We start from the raw sequence: 26067 nt of genomic DNA, 5'->3' as shown, positions 1-26067 counted from the left end.
ATATATTTAGGTAGATAAAACAAAAGCCGCCAGTCACAACGATAATAATAATATTACCAATACAACCACGAATATATAAAGTTATACCTTTAACATTTATAGAATTATTATTGGCATATGTGCTGATAGTGTTGTTATTATTACAAATTATTATCGTACCGAATTTGACGGACAGTGTCAATGTACTCGTATGTGATGATGATACAAAACACGCCATTATTGCCCATGTATATACAGGGCAGAGCACCGAGCGATGTTTTCACACGGTCTTATCGTGATATGATAATATGATGCGTAGTTGAAACGGGAAAACGGAATAACCCAACTGTTCGTGCTGTATGTATCGACTCCATTCGTGCGAAATACGCGCGCCAAAGTAGGCGACGAAATTATGCGTTAAAAAAAGAAGTTTGTAAATCGTACGGGCTTTCAGAAAGTTTTCCAGCAAATCTAAATATTATGTTTTTTACAAACGGTATCAAAATTAATATATTTCTTTTGTACGAAAAAAGTGACTTTGTAAGCGTTTTATGAATAGTATTATTAAATGCGCAAAGCGATTAAGTTCTTTTTTTTTTAATAAAAAGACAACATGTTCAGAATACAGAGTTTAAATGTCTTTTAAAACAAAGGTATTTAGACTCCGCGCATGTATAACGATGAACTGAATATCCGATAATGACAACATAATAATAATATGGCGTTATAAATATTAAATAAAACATGATCGAGCCAACACGAAAATTCCATTTTCGCGATACGATGCGACGTACCTATCGTCAATACGAATACAACTAGATACGGCCGAAAGAAAAAACAAATTAAATTTCACACGATTTCCTGAAGATCAAATTTCGTGTATAAAATAATATCATATTTATTATAATAGATGATTGTCGAATGGACTTATTTAATGGATACGCACATGCAGTGGCACGCGTAAGTCACATATTGGATGATAAAAGACGACCGACGATCAGTCGGAAACTAATGCTCCCACTGTCCACCTACCAGCATGCTATATATATATTATTTAGTAGATATAACTGACGATATATTGTGAGGACTATGAAACACTGGCCTAGCGATCTTGATGTTAGTAGTTCCGGGTATATATCCCGAGTAAATGTAAAACATATTTATCTAGATCACTGTTATCCTATGGTTGCTAGCTAATATGGTACTGCAGACAAATTACCGTAGTAAGTAAATATATAATAAAAATGTAAACTTTCGACGGAAAACCACTACAATATTATAATTTGAGTGAAAACTTAATTGAATGTTATCTATTTTATAACAATTATATTGTAAACGCGTAAAGGTATTATTAAATAAAAACGAAAATCGCCTGGATGATACGAATCGGACAATAATATTATAATATAGTGTCGCGTATTATATCAAATCATTTGGTGGGCTTCCAGGAAATGTTATCGATGTGATGTAGATTTCTTTTCAGACTTCCGCCGTCGGCCCAGGGGGAGTTAAGATACACGTCGTCATCGTCTTGGTCAAGTTTCTGAAACATAAAACAATACATAATTATACCTTAGAATACTTCATTAGGACTATATATCTAATTAAATTAACAACAATAATCCTTCATAGCTGTAAATCATGATTTTGTTTAAGTATTGTATCGTCTCCCTTCGCACTATGTGTTACAAATATTTATATGCCTTTACTCGAGAGGTATGCTCATTAAATTTATTTTATTGACGAAACTTATAAAAAATAGGTCCTATGGATCGCATCATATAATTACTGAATACTGTGCATACGTGTGTATTAAATTATTACAAACCCTCAATAAAATACAACCTAATCCTAAATGACAATTATATCGTTACATTGGTTACTGAAGAACATAATATGTGAAACAAATCTCGTTAAATTTATATTATTCGATTTTAAATAATAAAATGATACATAATACTAAATATTTGAGAGAAAAATACATCCAATACTAGTATATCTTATTATTATCATTACCTAAAGTTATAAAGTGTTTTTTTTTTTTTTTTATTTGAAATAAACAATCTATACAACTTATGCACAATAAGCTAATATGATGAAAGTAAAATGAGACATGATAGGTGTGATTTAAGCAGCCACCCATTAGAGGCTCTTGACAAAATGATTAATTATTTTATTTTATTTTTGTTGTAATTACATTAATTTATTTTTTTTTTAACAGTTAGACATTAAAGTTTTATAATAAGTCGCAGCACCACTTCCTTTTTAGCCTACGGTTAGAATTCCTGGAAATGTAAGGATAGAAAGATCATTTATGAGGGGATTAGGGTGTGCATGAAGTCGATTGTGGAAACGAGTGTAAAAAATACGTGCTTCTTCTTCTATCGATATGGAGATCGTTGTGCAGAGTTTGGTTGAAGATATATGGTGGTGCATTTGATAAACGTCGGAGTGATATATTTTGGAATGTTTGGATTCGATTAGTGTTGAATTTTTTAGCCGCCCCCCAAAGTTGCAGTCCATATGTCCAGATAGGTTTAAGAAGAGATTTATAGATTAGTAGTTTGGTATTTAGAGAGGAGTGCTTATTTTTAGTTAAAAGAGGTCTAAGCATACGCAAACGATTATTTAAGGTTAGCCTTTTGATCTGTAGGTGTTTATTCCATGTCAATCTCTTGTCGAGGATTAATCCTAAATATTTGGCTGTGTTAGAAGTGGGAATTTGTACATTGTTAAGGGCAATGTTTGGGCATATTCCTTGTTTGAGTGTGAATTTTGTGTGCTGAGATTTATTTTGGTTAATTTTAACTCGCCACTTAAGTTATAAAGTGTATAGAAATTATATTTAATGTATGATTAAACATTGAAAATATAGGTATTATGGATATTTATAATACTATTAGAATATAATATGCATAAATTATTATTAATATTTTACTGTTATTTATAATTTAATTTTTTACACGTCTGTAGATAGTGAAAAGTAAAAACAATAATTTAACTTTATTTCATATAATACCATAAGAATTCATACACTTGACATTAGCTGAGAGATAATATTAATTTCACGAATAATTTTGCTTTTTATACATTCAATTAAAGATAAAATATTTATTTCACTAATCAATGACGCTTTAAATAGGCTAAAATGGAACCAAAAAGAACGGCTTGAATATTATTAATAATTATTGTTATTTATAATTTTAATAAGTTAGGCAGTCACCTAAAGATTAAGGTATACTCGTTTTCGCAGCATTTAACGCACAACTGTTCTGTACAACCCATACCATTTATTGTCTTGGCACGCGCAATGCAGCTATATTATTATTATTATTATTGTATTATTTTACTGTTTTGAGTATGCGCAGGCGTGTTAAGTTGAACTCTCGTGGAAAGCTATGAAAAGCAAAAGTTTATTTTTTACGGCTTATGAATCACAAGTGTAGACGGTGGTTATAATACGGGAAAAAAAGACCCATCAGAACGCCTCGAGGGACGAGGAAGGCTGTTAAATATACAAAATAAGCTACTTTTCCTCCAACCGTTTTTAACAATACGAGTATACAACGGAACGTACGAAGTAATAATATGTGGTAATATATCGCAATGGAAATCTTACTTTTGTAGAGATTTGGACAAACACTAATCATTATATTAAGTTCATCATTCTTCATTACTTATTACTAAATCAATTTTTCATTTATTTAAATAAAAAGCAATTGTAATACAATAGTTATATACGAAAATTTTATATTTTAAAACGTGCACTTAAACAAATCATAAGCCGATTAGTAATTTTAAACTATATTTAACTAAAGTTCATCGGAACTGTATATATTTTGATGATTCGAAATTAATTATATTTTAATATGTAAATATTCCAGATTCCGACATTTATATAGTATGCTTAGACTCGGTTCGAAAAATCATGTATATCATGATTAAATTCATATATTTAGTTATCCAGAGTTTATAATATATTGAATAGGTCATTGGGTCATTAGGTCAACGGTCTCACGAGTTGCGAAGTGCATTATAGGTACAGGATGAAAAAGAGATCATGCGCCCACGTGTTTCATTGGAAATTCAATGATTTCATCTCATCGAGGCGTACCGGCAAAGCTTCGTCCGTGCGGGCGACTTTCGCCAAAGTCTATTCACCATCGCGAATATTAACACCATTTTGTTCGGTTTTAATGTTCTAAAATTAATATATTTATAAACGGATAAATCGTCAAAATCAGAGTAACGAGGAGAATCACATCTATATATATATATATATATACTAGCTGACCCGGCCACGCGTTGCTGTGGCTAAAGTTTTTGTTATATTACATTATAGTAAACAATCTAAGAGGAACAATAAGAGAACATCAGTCACGGAGTCCACTATGCTTTTTCACACAGATGATATTTGTAAAAAAATATGGTGATCTCCTTATTTGACTTTCTACTACTATAACCCTTTAGTACAATGAAATTATTTACTAACAAAGACGAAAATGTTGATGTTGGTATACAAATTCACTGGATTGAGATTTGAAGGGGAAGTACGTTGAACACAATTAATTAAAATGTTCTTACACTTGATATTAAGCAGAAATCAATAGGTACAAAATAAAAATTTATCAGATTTATTATTTCCATTTAATTTTATAACAAATATAAGTATATTACAGTATAATACAGTAAATAACATGTGACGCTTAAACTCATGAATGAGATAGGCAAGACAGACAGTCTTAAACTTTTAAACATTAATATCTATTTTTTTGAATTATAAATACTTTCAATTTCAATTTAATTTAACACCAATCGGTGCACAATGTTTTTGGTTAACCTGTCTTTAGCTAACACAAATAGATTCGACGGTTTCCCAACACGTGAACACGCAACATATAGTTGCCCATGAGAAAAACATGGATTTTCCAAATCTAAACCACAAATGAACATTGTTTGAAAAATAATTTTCAATGGAGGTTAAATAAAAATAATATAAAAATTTTTGTACAATTATTGAAAAAGTGTGGGGAGCTTTGTGCCATTTTCTCATTGATATATTAATTAACAAAAGTTTGTGATATTACTTACATGTATAAATTGAAATTATTGTTCCTGTGCTCCTACTGTGGCTATGTCTCGTTTTATTAATAGGTTATTACGTACCTATGAGAAAATATATTTTTTTTTATTTGTAGTTTATTAGTGGTTTTGGAAATCATAGAGCATAGTAAACTATTGAGTATGTCAAATGGTGCACAATATTTTTGGTTGTTGGCTGTATTAACAATTCATATCTACACGTATTATGGCGATAATTCTCGGAACAATTCATATCTACACGCCACCGACGATAAAACACATACAATAGAAAAAAGGTCAGGTTACAGATAGATACAATTATCGCGGTCGGCCACGGAAAAACCCGAAATACACCATGCAATCATACAAATTTATTAAAAAGTTAATTAAAAAATTTGAAATAAAAACTATCCTATCTTTTAAGTTGGACCAAATTACACGCGGTGTAAAAAATTTCATCAAAATCGGTTAAGTGGTTTAGGAGTCCATTGAGGACAAACATTGTGACACGAGATTTATATATATTAAGATATATCACGTATCCAAAGATTTACGTGTGTGAGTGTGTGTGTATTATATATATATATATACACTATACTTGTTGGAGGCGGAGACGATAATTAACGTTTAGATTTATCGCGTTTACACAGCACGCACACACGTAGGTACGAACGAGATACGCGAAACGAAAAATAGGCGATTGACTCAAAAGGAAAGCTAACGAATCGACTGCAAAAAAAAAATACAACTCTGGCCGATTGCTGCTACAGAGATACGATTTACAAAGAGAGAAATCGATTTTCCGGGAAAATTATAGGTTTCGCGATGTTTGCTTACCCGAATAAAAGCAAAAATAAAATGGTTCGCACGAAATTATTCAGGAAATACGTAAATACCTACTACTAATACGATAGGAAACAATGACCGCGATACGAGCATCAAAAAGATTTTTAATTTAATATAATTCAACGAGAAAACCTATACTTATAAATACATAATATAATATGGTATAGTGCTGGCGGCGATACAAGCACATGCACATTATTCAAACACTATAGACGATTAATACATCTCTGTAAACAACTATATAGCATATTCAGTAGAATGGGCAACAGTGTTTTCTCATTTTCATGAGTTAAACTTATGAGAGAAAGGGCAAATGTTTATTCCCTGTTTTCCGCTCTATTTCTCTGTGGTAAGCTTATCTATATTAAATTAATTTTATAATTGTATTATCAATAATACTTAATAAAAAAATTAACTATTTATTTAATTGTACGGCATTAAATATATTATTTTACTCATTAAATACACCAGTCCCATAAATAAAAATCAACCACGGTAAATTTATTCTCTGTATGATAAATATGCTATTATAATTTGAAAGTGTTGAATCCTTACAACGTTTAACTAGAAACTTCGAATCAGAATTACTATATACAACAAATCTAAAATTAGTTCCCAGTAAAAATTATTATTTAAATATTTTATAGCTTTTAAAAAACAATAGTTTAACATTTTTATGTTTGTGTTATTGTAACCAAACAAAAATAAATAGTAGAATTATAGAAATTCTATATTATTAATAAACTTTTATGATCAAACAAATTAACTTGTAACGTTAAAAGTATAATATTGATGTACTTACTTTATTTTTAATTTATAAATTCTACATCATACGTAAATTTTATTTTGGATATTTATTTTTGCATTAAAAATTTTAAGTTATATAAACAGCGTACATTCAACATAAAAATAGGCACTGAATCATAAGTTGTGAAAAAACTGTAGTGGGGACCGACTTAGAGTGCATTGTATAAAATGAGAAAATCATGGTTAGATTTAAAATTTATTCGTGAGAAAACCACTCACGAATAAAAGGGTTCTTAAGTGCGCTACGGGAGGGACGACTGCGTTTAAAACTAACCGATTTGTTTATTATTATTGTAACCACTCGTCGTATAAATTAAATCGTTATAATAGCTACTTATGTATATACACTTTCAAAGTTCAAATAATGATATCGCGTGTCGCATGGTATTATACAAAAAATAGTACGCTGACAAAATATTATAATTATTAGGTTTCTACCCTCATATACAGTCGAGTAAACTGCAAACTATATCTTACTGATAAACGATGTGGTTTTACTAGGTATATCATATTTTATTTTATGATATATATATATATATATATAACATATTATGAAATGTGTATGTATATACATTTCATAATATGTTATAACGACAAAATGTACGCACCATTACCTACGAGTACATATAGTAAATCAAATTATAGGTAAACAAAATACTACAAAATATTTTATTATTATCCTTACAAAAAAAGATTAGTATTAATATGAATACAGAAATAATTTAAGTGTGTTTCGGTCAAATTACAATTTTACATACAATTTTCAAAAGCTGACTTAAGAAAAAAGAAATGTATGACAGAATATATGTAAATTGTAAATAATATTTATTATATATATATATATATATTATATTTCAATGAAAACTTACAGCATATCACATTTATTTTATACTAAACCACAGTACTGTAGTTACGATTGCTTTAAGGGTCGTTGAGAAAAAAATAATGTGGCGGAAACATGCATATGACAGCGTCGCGTCGATAAAATACGACGAATAAATATTAAATTAATAATCATTTAGCAACACAATGTGTTAAATAATCTTCTCGATTATTATTAATGAAATGGTCTGCCGGGCACAATTAAACTATAGGTTTACCTCCCATTGCGTGTCTCTAATTATAGCGTTGAAAATGACTAACTTTAGTACGCGACAAATATCCCAACCATTTCTTTGAATCATTTTCGTCATGTTTACGTATCATCACAAGATTATATTATATAAATTTATAAAGAGATGACACTTTTCTAAATTATTAGCCAAAAACTTACGAGGCACGTAAAATATTTCCGCGTATACGCACAACGTAGCAGTGTTATTGTGGTATCGATATATACCAACATGTATACAATATTTTTGTATTGCAGCGGTATATGCAATTCTTTTCACTAAGATTGCCGTAGCAGGATCTTCGGACAAGCCACAAAAACGACGCACCTTTGTACACTGCATTAGTTTAAGCTACAATACATTAAAGCTAAACTAAAATAGGTACATCGCCATGATCAATAGTTTACAAACATATGGTATTCTGTATAGGCAGCTGAAAAACTAAAACTACGACGAGCACTTAATATTTTAAAGTGTAGACATGTAATTTTTCAAGAACGTTTGATTATTATTATTACTACTATTACTATAATCGTTTCCATAATTGTATGCAAAACAGTATTTACAAATGAACAATATTATACTCAATATCCGATCTCTGTAATCAAAAAATACAATATACGGGAAAATGTATACAATAATAATAAATAGTCGAATTACCAGCTATATAATACAACCAATTAAAATTATTGATATTAATAAGTCACTCGCAAGCAATGCATATATTATAGACACTATTCAATTATACGTCTTAAATATACTCACTTAGAACCCTTCTATACCTATGATTACCGGGAAAAATATCCTTTTATTGCATGATTTTTTTTTTTTTTATGTATTTTTTATAAAACTTTTACAAATATGAAATACGCAAAACACACGTTTTTCCGACTTTTGTGGAGAGAATTATAAACCGGTACCAAAATACTGTTTACGTTACTAGTGTATATGAATAATATGAGATTACCATGATTTGTTTTAAAAGGAAAGAAAACAAAACCAACTAGATATGTAAGTTAATTCGCAATATTCGTGAAGTTTAAGATATTGTACAGACAAAATAAGTAAGACTTGAGATTCTCTTCATTTCCAAGAAAAAGTTGTGAGAATTTTCTTTTATTAATTAAAAATATATTATTTTAATAAACAAAAAAAGTCTACAATATAAATTCCGTGACTGTTATTGTTATATAATACATTTCTATCGGCTTTCTGAATGATTAAAGTTCAAGCATGGGTTAAGTTAGATTTTGTGGACAGCTTTCACGAACAATTTAAAAATACGACAGTCCTCAAAAGAGTAACTTTAAAGTGACCCAACTGGTAGAAAATACGTGCAAGATAAACTGATTTAAAATTGACGTAGGCATAAGAAACAGCAATAGACGCGACGAATGCAAAGATACTTTAATTCTGAGTTTAGCCATAATACTTTTTTCGTGGGTTCTAAAACTAAGAAAGATACAGAAAATAGTAATTAGAACGTCACGAAACTCTTTATTTTTTAACACATTATCGATTTAATCAATAATCAATGTTACAAAATACAATTATTGATTAAATTATATGTGATTATTTTCCAACTGATAACCGACTTTATATAAGAACATATATTAATAACCCTAAAAACATATCAAAACTTAAATAAATAACCATACGGCTTGAACCATCTATTTTAGCGGTTGTTCGTAAAATACTCTTTGAAAAATAAAAACTAACAACATTGAAGCAAAAGCGAAAAAAATTAATGATCATACCCGGTAGAATTAGTTGGAAACGGTGAGGCCGAGGCGACGACAGTAGTCGTAGCGGAAATGGTTTTTACCGATCGTTCGAGGCTGCTATCGCACACGCTTGCTTCGCAGTTGTCATATTCATCTGACCACTCGCCCCTAGACGGTTCGTTCGAGTCTGATTGTCTGAGCGTGTGTTCAGACAAACGGAGCGCGTTCACGTAGTCGGAGACGGAATCGTCCACGCCCAGCGTGGACCTGAGCTGATCGCCGTAATACATTTCGGACGCGTCGTCATCATCGTCATAATCATCGACATCACCAACGTGGTCGCTTCGTCGACGGTACAACGGTTCACTGTCGGGCGTTCCGGTGCCGATGGGTGAAGTCGGTGCGGCGGCGGCGCTGCTGTTGTTGGTGATCGGCGTAGCCTCCGAACCAGATTTTGCACGGGAAGCGGAACCCCCGCCGCCACTACAACCGTAGCCCACTGCACTTCCGGTACCAACACCGCTTCCAGTAACGCCACCACCGCCAACCATCCGTCGGACGACGCGACGCTTGACTTTGGGCTTGCGGTGCCGGCCGGCGTACACACAGAAATACGCGAGCGCTACGTACACGACGGACACGACGAAACATGGTATGGGAAACACCATAGAGTACACCAGCTGTCTAGTGCTCTTGGCTAGGTCTAGTTCGGTGATGACCACCCAAGGTTCGACGCGGCTGTAGTAACACGGGTAGCTAGCGCCCACCTCAAAGTACCTTGCCCGGAACTCGGTGCAGTTTAGGTGAGGCGGGTAACCGCACCCCTTGACGTTTGGGTATATGCGGGCCATGGAATACGTCCACCCAGTGGCTGGCTCGGACTCGATGGGCCGGTAGCCGTGGACGAGCAACGACCGCCGGTCCCGAGCATTCAAGTCTCTCACCCTGTCTCTAGGCACGGTGTAGTTGACAAATATCTGTGCGCACTCGTATATCTCTCGAGTGCAGCCTTCCCGGCACGATGCCCAGCCACCTGGAAGCGAGCAGTTGGACGCGCCCACTCGAACTTGTGAGTGTGCAGTCACGCACGTTGTTGGAATTTCGTCGAACTTCATGAGTATAGTCGTGATGGCCGGCTCAATGAGGAACGGCACCAAGAACAGAAACACGAACAGACTGACGATGCCCAGCAGTATGAAGAAAGTAGTCAAGTAGAACAGCACCCGCTCCCGGAGCTCTTCTAGCCGTTTCTTCTCCGCCTCTTCGCGTTGCTGTTTCTCCAACTGCTGCTCGATCGCCGCTGCCGTGTCGTTCGCCGCTGCCGGCCCGTCGTCATCCATCAGCTCATCATGGCACGTGGCCGTTACCGCCCTCTCGCCTTAACGGCTGGCTGCGTGTTATTCGCATTTTTTACGCAGTATTTTTCAATTTCGATTCGTTTCCTTATTTATTATTATTACTATATTGTACGGCCGGTGTATTCTGAGTTTAAGAAAAATTGAGCACACGTTTCACAAAAAACAAAAAAAAATACTTAAAAATCAAATAACACCCCGTTGAACTATATTTTTTCGTCGTTGTCAAAGTTTAGTATTCAAACCGCTTAAGTTGTTCGTCGTCGTCGTCGTCTGCCAATTGCCGAAGAGCGCGGAGAAGTGATCGTGACATCTAATCGTTCTATCAGATCCATTTTCCTGGGAATATTATACGAGTATAATATAAGTGATAGATATGATCATCTACTCATTTCCGTTTGCCCTTCCTAAAAATGCATATTGTTATGAAAAACACAAGCGCACACACTTGTATATCGTTTCACCGATACAATCGCAATGAAAACTTTCTCGATCCCAATGTGGTAAATTAGATTTGGACGGGAATGGCTGGGATAGGTTGATATTTTATGCACGTATTTGTATTGTATAGAAATAATGTACCTTATATATACCTACTCTTAAATTTTGTTCAACGCCGCCGTACAACTAAGATACACGTACGACGTACCGTACTTCTTTATTTATATATTATACCCGCTAACAAACTTATAGCAAGAAAGATATAATATATGCCATTAAAGAATGAATAAGAAACAAAACTCGAAAATCGAAATACCTTATATTTATTCACGTTCCAAATGTTAAAGTCGCTATACATGTGTAATATACATTTTATATGCACCGAATATGTTTTAACCACCACACAATCAATCGTTTTATGCATAACTCTATTGGTAAAAATAGTAATCTTTCGTCATACATGGTACATGGTAATGAGTGTAATATGTATATTACAATTAGCCTAGAAATCTTTAATTTTTACAAACATTGAATATATTATACTATATATACTAAATCCTAATAGTAATATTATCAATATTTTAAAAAGCAACCCATCTCCACGCCAAAACCAATATTCTCTTTCCTTCCTTCAATCCTTTGGTGTATATGACGTGTAATTCGTAAAAACAAAAAAAATATTAAACGCAAAACAAGTAGAAATTAAAAACGTTTAAAAAATTATCTTTATACATGTGGAAATATATATTTAGGTATATTAGATTTTTATTAACAGCTACTAGTCATAAACTAGGATGGATCAACAAATACAGTATATTTTATTAATATAGTTTACTTTCCAATAGCCTTTGTCAATAATATTACGACGTCTCGCAACAGCATACGTTTATTAATATTACACCAAAATATAATAAGATAGTGAGAAAGAGAGAAAATGAGCGAGAGAGAGGATACGAACGCTACTAAACACGCACGAATCTCGTTTTGTCGTTATTATTATTTTCGAATAAAGTACAATACGCAGTACGTGAAAACTATATACACTTGCATTACATATTAGGTATATATAAAATACACTATACACACAACTACATTATATTATAGCTCGCAGCTTACTGTTCACGCGCGTCCCCTATAAACCTATTAAACGCTTAGTACGTATTGCTTTTTTTCTTTAACTCATAATGTTACAATGTTTATCATGTACATATAAAGCAGGGGCGTCCAAACAGTCGATCGTGTTAGAATTTATTTTTCGGCTACGCACACGAAAATTAATTATGGTGGTATAGTAACTTAATAATAACAAAAACTTTTTTATCGAAGTCGATCCTCAAAGGTGAAATATATTTTTAGTAGATCGCGGCCGAAAAAGTTTGGCCGTCCCTGATATATAATAGAATGGAATAAACAAGATGACTTTTTTTTTAACACGACAGATTTCATTATTGTGGTTATATTAAAAGTTTTATGTTTTTGAAGAAAAAAATAATTTTTTTTTAGGAACAAATTTAAAATAATAACTGCAGATAACAATATAACATACACGACATGTTATTATACACCTACATATTTTTCCAATACAATTTTTATCTTAGTCATAAAGGTATTTTAAGTTCTATCTATAATTTTAATTTCTTATACAAATAACTTTATCAATACTGATAGGTATTGAACCAATAAATTTAATTATTCATAAGAATTTTAAATTTATATATAGTTGACCAAAGTAGAGCATAAATATTTTTCAGGGTACTCCTTACAACTTTTACTACTCTTATCTATAAACTTTAAGGGCTTATAAATAAAAAAAACTATATCGGTTCCGATACTCAATGTTAGAATAATACATACCAAAATATTCAAAAAATATAAATAGTTATTCCAAAAATAAAATAATTAGATCACTGCAAATATATAGAATTGTAATTTATACAATTATATATCATATAATTATAATATATCAAAAAATAATTTGAGTAATAAAAATATTTAATTATTCAAATTAATGTAAACCACGATAAAGTCAGACCAAAATAAATTTCTTTCAAAAAAATAAAAAAGTTTTCTAGCACTGGTGTTTATTATATTTAAATAAACGAACTGTAATAAAATATACATTTATTAGTGTTTCATAAACTTTTTACCTGCCTATACAAAAGTTAGCGTAGATACTATACTTACTAGTTTTAATCAAATACAAGTTTAAATTAAATTAAATGGGGTCACTAACTTTGATAGAAAAATAATGGATATTACGTAAAGCTCTAACGTACAATTCTCCATTTATGTTTGTATCGTAAAATGTAAATATCCCTACGGACAGATACGCGATGTTCAAAGCATATTATGTACGTTATATAATATTTATCTATACTAAAATATATTCAAAATTGATGAACTTAAAATGTTAATAATATTCAAATTTGTATCACACAGTGTTTATTTTAAAAATATTTTTTCCCTTAATAGGTAAAAAAAATACGGTTTACCAATACAGATTACTAATATTATAAAATACGTAATGCATTTATCATATTTTGATCAATGATCGTACGTTTATCTAAAAAAGTATACATCATAATTTAAATATGATATTCGCATAATCGTGCAATATATTAGAGTGTAGTATATCCTCGAACATAGTGTATTATAATACGTGTACCTACTCGAACGGAACGAAAATAGATCGTGATCAGAATTCGGAAATTTCATAACTGTGCATGGTAATCGGCGAGAAAATACATCATCGCGTTATTATACATATAAGTATATTCAATACGGGTATAATAGAGGTAGAGCTCGAGATAAAAATAATATATTTTGAAAAATCGTAGATTACGTATGTAGATTAGAGGAACTCTATACACAAAGCATGTCAGCTGCGGCGGTGGTGGCGGCGTCAGAGATCGAGAAAGTTGCATCGAATAGTGCCGGGCAAAACTACATAATATATGAACACTAAGTAGGTATAACGATATACGTATTAACCCATGTAGTACATAAAATATATTAACAGAGGCGGATCGAACATACTTTTGATGGTTTACCGAACCAAAAAAAAATTTTTAAAAAAATACGTGATGGGAGGTCGTCGTCGTGAACATAGTATATTTAATGTAATTTTCGAAGTATAAGCTTTTGAAGAGTAGGCTATAAAAATAAACCTACGCCGTATGTACAGGAGCGGTTATACCATTTAAATTAAACGAGACTAAAATACAAATTGATTTGCAATAGATTTAAAATGGATAGACCACGGATATCTTTAGAAAATAAATAATAGCTAACCGCAATACGGCGATACCGACATGGAAGCTTGTCGATGAATGGGGTGCTATTCTATTGTTTCACTCGTAAATGTTTAATTTTGAAAATTTTACAAACAAATATTAAGATATTGGGTAATTAATATGTTCGCGATCTCGTTCGCAGTACTGGCGTTGAGGAAGGGTCTCGGATCGAGAGAAAAAAAAATTTTAAAAATACTCGGTGGTCTCGGGCCGCCTCTGTTAAATATAAAAAAAAAATATATATATATCAACATAACATAATATTATTATTATTATGCACAACGATGAGGAGACAATATGACACGTACCGTGTGCGGGCGGAGCGGCGGCGGCGTAATAACGTGATGACACGGCGCGCTGCTGCTGCTGCGACGGCGGCAGCGACGGCGACGGTTAACGTGCTACTGAGAGAGCTCCGTCGGCGGCCTGCGATACGCGGTTCTACGGCGGCGGCGACCCAGCGGATTGATCGAGAGATCGAGCGGAGGAGCGACGTCGTCGGCGTGCGCTGCTCCGCGGTGCGATGCAGAGCGGCGAGCGTTATTCAGTTCGGCGGGGGACCGGGCGCCGTCTAGCGGTGTCCCGGCGGCCGCGGCGCGCGCGTGTCGTCCCGTACACTGTACAGCGACGGACAGACGGACAGACGGCCGACGAGAACCGGCGCAAGCGCGATCGGAAATTACCGCGGCGGCGGCAGATACGCGTATTATGTGTGTAATATATATATATATATGTATAAGTATATATGCGTATAATTGCACGTCGGTTGAAAGAGAAAAAAAAAATGGAAAAAAAGACGGTTACCGTACACCGCGATTGTGTTTATACTGCTGCAGCCAAACACACGCCGCGGTACAAAAAAAAAAAAAAATAAAACGTTTACAACCCCCTCACGACAGCAGACGATAATCACGACACGACGTATATAAATATTAACTCTACGCGGGCCAAATCATAAACAAATTGTCCCGAAATATTCCGACAATGCACTATTCGCGAATATATTATAGGTAACCCGCTGACCTACGCCCAACGCTTAAACAATGTGCGTGAGCGCGCATAGAGAAGATCTCGATCTTAAGTATACCGACATACTATTATGTCCTGCAGCGGCGGGCTATGGTCATCGTGCCATGGTCTGGTGACGGTAAAATGTGGCGAGAGGATAGGAGGTCATATAAAAGGACACAATTCAGCCAATCGATAAGGCTCGTTCGCCCTATATTTGATATATATATACATGCATATATGTTTATGCGTATGTGTCACAGCAGCGGAGAAGGTTTACAAAGTGACGGTATACTTCGATAGGGAGGGCGGAGGTTTCGATAACGATGATTTGACGTAATGTATTTTATGCACGTGCCGCGAGGGTGGACGGAACAAGATATATGTTTAGATGACAAATATTATTTAGTATAATACGCGTGTATAGCAATGACGATCTAGCTGCATGTATTACGCGACAACGATGTATTAGGAACTGAAGTCCCAAAACTTTGGCCAGTCTATCGGTCCGTTTTTTTTTTATGTATATATTCTATAAAGCTACCCACCACTTGCACACCTACAGTGCGCACCAATCCCAACGCCGCGTGAAGGTGCTATTTGATAAATATATATATAAACCTATACATAATTTCGCTTTACATATATCTGTATGCTGTATTCACTACGGGCTAGAACCTCCAAGGATTGTATGAATTTCAATCCCTCCGAAACTGCTCTTCTCTTCCGTAAAGATCTACGTTATACTTTTAAGCTAATTTACATTAGACTCGCTCACGCCTTATTTCGGTGAAGTGGAACAAAGAAAGACTGACTTCAACCGTAGTAAAATAGCGAAAACATCTATACCACAGTAAATCGGCCCATGTATTATATTATAATAACAGATAAATTATATATACCTACACAACGGCATCGGTGAACGTTTCCAATCGTTTCCTATACACCCTCCTCCACTTACACCCCAACTGACACCACACACACATACAACTATAATCGAACGATCCACCATGCAAATGGCAATAAAATACATTTTGTACAATGCGTGTGCTGCACACAATCGGTGTCGGGTCGTCGTGCGGTCGTTGTTTGCAGTGGCGGCACAAAGGGGTATGTGTGTAATATATATTATTATTATTATTATTATTATTACTGTTTTGAATCACGTGATTCGCGAAAACAAATTTACCAGGCCGGGTGACGGGTTCATAAATGAGAGGAGTGGGACCTAAGCTATGAGATTTGACTAGCCTAACTAATCGTATTCTACCACGTGTATTGCCTACTTACTTTTTTTCGTTAAATATCATACAATTTCGGTTCTAACAAATAACCAATAAATGTAAATATTACATACAAATAAAAATGGCTATCATTTTACCACTGAAAAAACTCATATTATATTATATTATAGTATACAATATTTACTACACTTTAACTGATCTTAAGTTGGTAAAAAAAGTTAGATAGACAGATTATATGTATAAGAAGACTACGGATGATTCAAGCGATAAGAAAGAAAAATTTCCCAACATCACAGTAAACTATGCAATGTGCATAAAAGATGCCACTGCGTAAAAGATTCAAATAATATAAGTAAACGAATAAATAACTCTAAAAATAAGGGAAAAAATGCAAGTCTTATTTTATTCGCTCTTTTTCATGTCGTTAACATATAATATTTACAATAAACATGGGTGAGATATAATTAAGTTTAAAATTTTCTTAGTGAGATAAGAAAACTATTCACAAGTTCTCGTTAATTAATAATTAAACCCACCAGCTACCTTGATCCTCCTCAGTATGTACTCTGTCGCAAAATAGTGGATGTTTTTAAATTTTGATAGAAAAGGAAAATATGATTCTAAACAAAACTCGATTTGTACAAAAATGTTCATGACAGTGTTAAAATGATAACTCACTAAATTTTGGGTTTCACTCATTTGCTATTTCCTTGAAAACTATTCGAGAAACTATACTCATCCTGTACTAAAGAATTTTAAAAATTACCTCACTCAAGTATGTTTGATAATAATAGTGGTTACAAAACTTTATTAAACTTATAGAACTAAAATCATTTTAAATGCTAACACATATACTATAAAGCACTATTTTTGATTTTTTAAGCTTAATATTAATTATTTGATTTGTATCAAACTATAAATGAAACTAAAATATTAGAATATATAATTATTAAATATAAAAAGATCATTTGAAAAATGTATGTAATAACCGTGATTATTTATTTATCTTCTATAAATATTTATAATATATACATTACATTACGATAAACTGTAGTCTATACACACCTAAATATTATAAAATTTAATTTTAGATATAAATAACTATGAAAATCAGTTTATCACAAAAACACAAATATCAAGATATGAATATAATTTTGAGTGTTGACTAATTTCATTAGTTACAAATTACAAGAAATATTTATATTTATCTAAGAAAATCGAAATTCGGACGAGTAATATATGAGTTATAAGTATTTAAAGTTTAGTAAGTGAAATGGAAAGGTATAAGGATACCACACAAACATTGGTCTAATACATACTCCACTTATTTTAAGTTTAAATATTTATAACTCAATTATTATTCGTCCAAATATTAGTTTTCAAGTATCAAAATACTACGAAAAATACTTTGATTCAGAAAATTAAATTAAAAATGTATGTTTTCATTCAAAAAAGTAAAGATCTAAAAATTATCAGCTATTATAAAAAATATTTAAAAAATGTTACTGTAAATCAACTAGAAATTATGTAGTACTAGTTCTGAAAAAAATAATGTTATTCGATAAAAGAATTGCCATATACAAAAAAAAATGTTAAGATTATAAAACCTCGATATAATATTTTTTACGCCACAAGCTACAAAAATTCTGCACCATTATAACTTCCAATTCTCGGTGTAAGCCTATAACTGTAAATAGCAATAAGAATATTAGGATTGTAACCGCTTATATGTAGAAGTTACAAAAAAATAAATCAGGAAACTCGTTGAATAGGACACTTTAATGGATGCGTGTTAAAGTTTAATCATTGTAACAATATGAAAAACGATTTTGAGCGAAATAGACGATTAATACATATTTAATACAGTTTTAAAATTATATTATTTGCCTTGAAAATGTTTATTTTAATATTTGTTGATAATTTCAAGTCTCTACAATTATAATATTTCTTTCTGAATAAATTATCTTACAATAAAAAAAAAAAAATCAATTTCTTTAAAAACAGGCGTTGAATAAATATTCCTGTTCGACACTGTTTTTTGTTACTTTTATTCTAATTATTTAGAAAATTGTGGACTGTTTCTATTTTAGATTTTCAAAAGTACCTACAAACTTAATTAAATTTTTATCCAGAATCCACCCTAGCTATTAAATATTGGAGAAAATTTCTAATTTAAAACATGGTGATCCAAAAAAAAAAAATTAAACAAAAATTACAGTCTATTGTAAGACCAATAAGATTATTAATATAATCAGTAGAGGTTATAAAAATAGTAATAACAATTTTTATTTTATGACACAGTAAGAAAACCATTAAGCGTAGATAATAATTTACTTAGAATATTACTTTATTTACTAATAAAAACAGATAAATAATACAAAACCATTATGATTACAAAATTATGAAACAACACTAGTTTAATAACTTAACAAAACCATTCAACAATAACTAATAAATCTAAAAGCTAAAACAATAAATAAATGTTTTATCAAGTATTCTTATAATTTTTTTTTTTTTTAATTTAACTGACTTTGACAATTTAGCAAACGAAAATCGTTTATAAATGAAATAATAATATTATAAAGTTGGTTTCAAATTACAACCATAAGTTACATCTTAATAAGTTCTACTGTGCTGTCACAAATTGAAAAATCTGTTTAAGAGAAAACTAAAATATTTACTAAAATAAAGTTTTAAAAATTAATTAAATCGATCGATAAAAAAAATCAACGTATGCATATTATTATTGTCATAGAACCTATTATATTGTTACCTTTAAATATAAAACGAGACAGCTATTGGTTTTACAATGATATACTTGAATTACTGAAAACGCTTTAAAACGATATTCTCGTGTTTCAATCCTTTTAAATTTATAGCTGGCCTAACCAGACACCTAAATAACATATACAAAGTACTTCGGGTTTCAAAGATGAAAACCTTTATTGCTTTTTGACGTCTAAAAATAAAAACAATATAAATTATTGTTGCGCTCGATAATGTTACTTGATTTATTTAGTTTTAGCTTTTAGTTTTATACTTAAAAACATGCAATTTGAATTCTAATATTACCAAAAAAGTATACTACTCAAAAACTGTCTTAAAGTTGTAAAACCCTTTTATTAACCAACAAAAAATACCATATTGAATAGTAAAGTTATTTTTTCTTCTTGAACCGACCTCAAAAAAAGCTCTGTGTTATCATTACTATTGATTTTCGTTATATTTATCAACAAACAATATCATTTCATAACTATTTAAAAACCGAAACTATCATTATACAATATTCTGATTAAAAACAATTATTAATAAGTGTTTTTGAGTACAAATGGTCATCATAATTATTTTATCAAATAAAAACAGAAACTATGCAAATAGTATATAATATTTTACCTTAATAAATGAACATTTTCATATTTATTCATATTTTAGAAAATTACATTGAATAAACCAAATGTTTGGATTCAGGAATTTTATTATTTTGAGACTGAAGACAACATTCACCATAAATACAATTGTTGGTTTAAACTTTTAAAACAATACCAAATCACTATAACTTAATTCACGTAAATTTATTATATTAAATTTTGTTGAACATTTTTTTTTTTTTTTTTTTTAATATTACAAAGAGGAAAACTAAACACTTGAAATATAAAATTCAAATTATGAAATTCACGAAAACAAATAAAATATAATATTATACGTACTACATTATGCTGTTTGTAACAATAAATTACATTATTGTATGATTAATCCAATGAACTGATACAATATTGGTACATCAGTCATCATTAATATCGTAATAATTAGACAAATATTGGTAAACACTTATTAGTTATTTCAGCTCTGTCATATATATATATATATATCTGTCTAACTACTAAATAATATATGATAACACCCTACACTTTTTTCATGACTTATTAGTTTTATTATTTTCTGTAATATGACAGTAAAATTGTACAGTACCAGCATGACTGCATATTTTATACTTTTATATTAAAATCGTTCATTTAAATACCTAAACCTATTATGGTTATTATGCGTGCAGCTAACTCATTAATTAATTACTTAATAAAAAAACAAAAATGTTAAAAAAATGGTTAAATATACATATTTATTATATATTATCCTTCAAATTAATCAACAACATTTATGTGCTCATAAATTAATATAATTAATTTATATTATATATTTAGGAATTTATATTTATTTTAATTATACAATATGAATTAGGCATTTCAGCAAAAAAAAATATTTTATGACGGCAAAACAACAAAAATATTATACAAGATATAGTTATACAAGATATATATATTAAAAATATATATAATACAAGGGAATGCGTCTCAATATAAGAACTTGTTTATAAAGTTTAATTGGTAAATATTAACTTTGACGCACACACAAAATAAGTAAACAATACACTATAATAAACTCTCAAGTTTCCTTCGTTCCTTCAATAAAGACCTTGTATTAGCAGTAACTAACAGATGTACATTACGAGAGGATTAATGAAACAATTTTATACGTTCAAAATGTACCTAACACAAATCTCTCATTTAAGTGCTACCGCTATATATAAAACGAATTCGTGTTTATGAGTGGTAATCCCACTATAAACGTAAGAAAAAATAAATAACAAATATGAAATAACCACCCAAAGTCGAAAATAAAAATATTCTGATTTTGTGCAGTTATTTTATTAAATTTCAAACTAAAATTGCGTATATAATAAATGTCAAAAACCATACATCATTATAAATACCTACATCTGTTGTATTCTAGTTTTATTGTAATGATGAGTCGTAAAATCAAACATGTTATAAACTTAGATTCTCCGGCACTTATATACTCTACTCATAAATATAATATGATCGGCAAGGAATTCAATTTATTCTACTTAGTAGTTACCTAATAATTTTAATCGAAAACTGAGCTACATATATTATAATAAGTAGCTATAGCGCGACAGTCGACAATATGAACTACGCGATTTCAAAGCGCAAAACGAAAAGGCAAAGGAATAAAATAGTTTTATGTCAAACTGTATTTTATATGGCTTTAACGCTCAAACGTTAGCGCAAAAACGTCCGCCACATGTGACGCCACGCGCCACCCATTGATCGTTGATCGATTTTCCGAATAAAGCAAATATTTATAAAAAAAAAAAAAAAAACTTCCACCGGGCACTTAGAGTAGCAGTACGTACGGAAACCTAAAATCCTTCATTTAATACATCGCTATTCACTGTAATATGCGTCCTTTTAACATTGCCCGTTACATACATATTTTATTTTATTTATTATTATATTTCCACACGTATGTAGAAATTTTTATAAGCGGTTATGCTCATCATCAGGTATTTAAATTTGTATTTTTTTTTAGATCTATTGATACATATGTTATTACCTCTGAATGACTAAAGACAGTCACTCAACCACATTAAGTTCCATCAATAGATGGTTTCTTAACTCAAGACAACACTTAACAACATAATCCATCACATACACTTATCATAAAATAATTATATAACGATTATGTAATAATATTTAATAAACAAAAAAAATCTCTACATTGGTTTTACGCCCTCAAGGTTCACTTAAAAACCTAAAAAAAAAAACATATGTGGTTGAAAATATTGATTCATTTCAATTTTTTATCACTCGATACAAAATATATCATTCTTAAACTTTCAAATAATCAAACAACTCAAACAAGCATAGAAAATGTAACTTGGCTCATAAATATGTTAACATTAAAAAATAATATACCCTTTTTTGTGCATATTTATATACATCGCTATGCGTTAATATACGATGACAAATTAAATTACATAATGGTACCAAATATAACATATAGTTACATTTGTTTTATTTATCACATCTAAAATTTTAGAACATAGAAATATATTCACGACAAAATATGTAAAAATAATATCTAAGTGAAGTAAGAATAGATGAACGATATTATAAGAGAAGTGGTAGAAGAGACATCAAATAAAAAAAAGTTGATACTTTATGCGAATATTTGTAATGGAATTTTACGTTACCGTAGTAACAAAATCTGACGAAATGGCATCAGGGGAAATAAAAAAAAAAACCTCCAGCTGCAAATGGACGAGATGAGACAAGAAAAATAAAGAAAGAAAAGCACTACGCATTGGTTATATTTGCAAGCCCTGTTTACTTTGAAATCAAATTTGATTATTTTAATTTATTATTCAAGACAAAGTATAATCATGAATAAAAATAGCGAAAACTTTTCCGATTACGTTAGAAAAATGCAGTTGGAAAACATAGACATTATATATACTATATAGCATGTATCCATTATATAGTTACACTCACTGTCAGTTGACGGGGACATATTTACTATTTAATGGGTGGAAAGGTTAAAAGACGATTGCCCCGGACGTAATATGGGCGTGATGACTGATGAGTATAATGTTATTTGGAGGGATTGGTCAAACAATGGCAGTAGGGTGCTAAGTATACATCAGTGTCGCCAATGTCCTTAAAACGTCACTACTGAAGTTAATACTCTTGGTATAGTATAATTTAAAAATACTTAATAGAATACCGAATCCTATACATGAATAAGATTTTTGTAGATAGAAAATGTATGGTACTAACCAAACTTGCTAAAATATTTAAAATATATTTAAATTGTACAAACTACATAGAAAACGTAAATAAAATATAATAATGAAATTTTATCCTTAAAGTTACTTCCGTTGTAGCGAAAAAAATTTGTCAAATACAAAATATTATTATTTTCATTTCCTATCTGTCTGTCAAACTAAATTTATAATAACAAGTGTACTCTCTTCCCCGTTATTTTTATGATAAGAAGCAATATTATTTTGTAAATAAAATCAAACCCTGTAGACTGATTTAATTTCAAAACATATTCGTTATGTTTAACATATTTTAAACCCACTAAAATATAAAAGAACAATTTATAACATTTGCAACAAATAGTTAAACAATACATTTGTAATGGATATTGAAAACTATATAAATTAATCGAGTATTTAGTTTCTAAAGACTAAAATGATGTACACAATAATATGTAGTTGAAAAAAAAAGTATTAATTATATTTAATGTCATTATTTTATTATGCTATAACAGTTGAATGTGAAGTGAACGGACCAGAAAAAAATTATAGAATTTACATATTTATCGGTGCTTACGAAATAAAATAAATTTTCAATTTTAATCACGTACTTCTATGATTATTACACTGAGTTACGATAAAATAACTAAGGATTACGAAGATATGATGTTACACCATAAATATAATCATGCAAACATTAGCAATATTTTTTATGATTTTTAAAGTTTTCTAAAACTATAAGTAATAACTTAAAATATTATAAAAACAATACAACATAATCCATCTAGTATTTACTTTTTCATTGGTTATCTAATCAATAAAAAAAAATACCATTAGAAATAATTGAAGCATATAAAAATGTCAAGTACTGATAAAAAAAGAAATTTACAATAATGTATAATCATAGCTATCTTGTTCCAGAAATAATTAAAAAACAATAAATTATGATCGGACGAATTCAAATAGTCTGAAAAGTAGAAACAAAATAAAAAACTATTAATTGTTGAACAAGAAATAATAATTTATTCAGCTATTGTTTTCTTTGATTCGGTAACATTATACTAAATTTTTTTATAAATATTAAATAATACACTTTAATGTTGTACTACATCACTTGGTAGTCTATCATATATATATATATATATATATATATAAATATTATACCTACTGTTTAACGATTATAAATTACAAATTTTTACAAAATAGTTATTTAACACAATTAATTAAAAACTTTTACTCTTATAAAACACAGAAAATATTGAAAAAACTTTTCAATACAAATAAAACATACTATAGTTATATATTTCCAAATAGAATACCAAAATGAAATATTTGCATTTCCATCGTAAAATAATTTTGTAATATATTCAAGAGTGAATGAGGCCACCTTGCAACTATTGAAAGGTGCTCGTACCTGAATTTGATGGTACCCAACCTTTGCATATGATTATAAGATGAACATCATCACGCTTACTGATAATATTATTAAATATCTCTTTTATTTATTCAACCAAAAAAAAAAAAATGTAATACTCCTCAAAATAACTGAAACTTAGATTTATAATATACATTAGTATGTTTTTTGTATATCATTATTTTAGAAATTTGGTTAGTAATTCCATGAATATTGAAACAAACAATCTATTGTTTATTTTGCATATTTTAGTATATTTATTTTTAACTGTATTAACACAAAAATAGCACGATTTATGTTAGGTACGCCTTTTTAAATTAAAGTACAGTGTAATGATTAAATAACGCTCCTAATTTCAATTAAGTAAAAACGGTAATTTTGTCTTTGATGAAAAAAATGTAAAAATTGTATGGATTTATTTAAAAAAAGTTCAATTAACATAAATAATTTAGCTTATATAAAAAGTAACTTAATATAATTTATTTTAAAACTTATAAAAGATACTTCTCTTTCACTTAATGATAGTTTGAAAGTTATCGATAAATTCGTTATTTATTTTATTGCATATTTCAACATAATATAATAAAATTAAATGCATACCTTACCATTTTTTATATTGCTTATAAATACAATGATATTCAATATTTTATTGAAAATGGTTGTCAAAATCCTAGACCGTTGAATTTCAATACTAAGCGACTATAATAAAATTTTATAGTAGAAAACAAAATAAAGGAAATCTGTATTATATAGTGTGTCTGCAATAACCGAAAACAAAAAATCAAACATATTTGTTGTACATCCCTCTATAAATTATAAATGAGAGGTGTCGAAATAGATAAATACATTTTCTTTGACATTTAGTGTTTCGTTAGCAACGACCAAGACGTATTGTCTGCATTCTTCATCGATGTTTATTATTTTATCGTTGTAAAGAGGACCCAAGTAAACATGTATCGTTTTATTAATGATTTTCCTTATTTAATTGCATGATACAGCAGAATACCCATAGGTGAACGTTTTATTAAACTTTTGCAGAGGCTAGCTTTATTCATTCGTCCAAAATAATGTGCCTCGTCCTCCGATTATTATTTACATACAACCACATACAGTGGGGGAGGGAGGGATTTTTAAATACAAAAA

The 26067-nt window shown here is 30.3% G+C and overlaps 1 protein-coding gene across 2 annotated transcripts; it reads right to left on the bottom strand.

Annotated features, from left to right (window-relative positions):
- Nucleotides 1–1272: 1272 nt before the first annotated feature.
- On the bottom strand, nucleotides 1273–15141 carry LOC112592496. Of its 2 annotated transcripts, none has more exons than XM_025336561.1 (3): nucleotides 14948–15141; nucleotides 9584–11312; nucleotides 1273–1522 (listed from the first exon to the last, which is right to left on the bottom strand). In XM_025336561.1, exons 2-3 carry the CDS (start codon nucleotides 10888–10890, stop codon nucleotides 1459–1461), a joined length of 1371 nt encoding a protein of 456 aa, XP_025192346.1. In that variant the 5' UTR covers nucleotides 10891–11312; nucleotides 14948–15141; the 3' UTR covers nucleotides 1273–1458. The 2 variants fall into 2 exon arrangements, with proteins under 2 accessions (XP_025192346.1, XP_025192347.1); XM_025336562.1 differs by having other exon boundaries at nucleotides 9584–11244.
- Nucleotides 15142–26067: the final 10926 nt, after the last annotated feature.

Source organism: Melanaphis sacchari, unplaced genomic scaffold (genome assembly GCF_002803265.2).
Source record: "Melanaphis sacchari strain LSU unplaced genomic scaffold, SCAv2.0 Contig178_pilon_pilon, whole genome shotgun sequence".
NCBI classification, from domain to species: Eukaryota; Metazoa; Arthropoda; class Insecta; order Hemiptera; family Aphididae; genus Melanaphis; species Melanaphis sacchari.
This window is presented reverse-complemented; position numbering and strand designations above follow the sequence as displayed.

Bases quoted from the DNA above. Each gene is read 5' to 3' on its own strand.
- LOC112592496 (XM_025336561.1), bottom strand. From the start codon at position 10,890: ATGGATGACGACGGGCCGGCAGCGGCGAACGACACGGCAGCGGCGATC. The intron at 1,523-9,583 runs GTATGATCATTA...TTTATGTTTCAG, and splicing joins TTTCCAACTAATTCTACCGG to AAACTTGACCAAGACGATGA.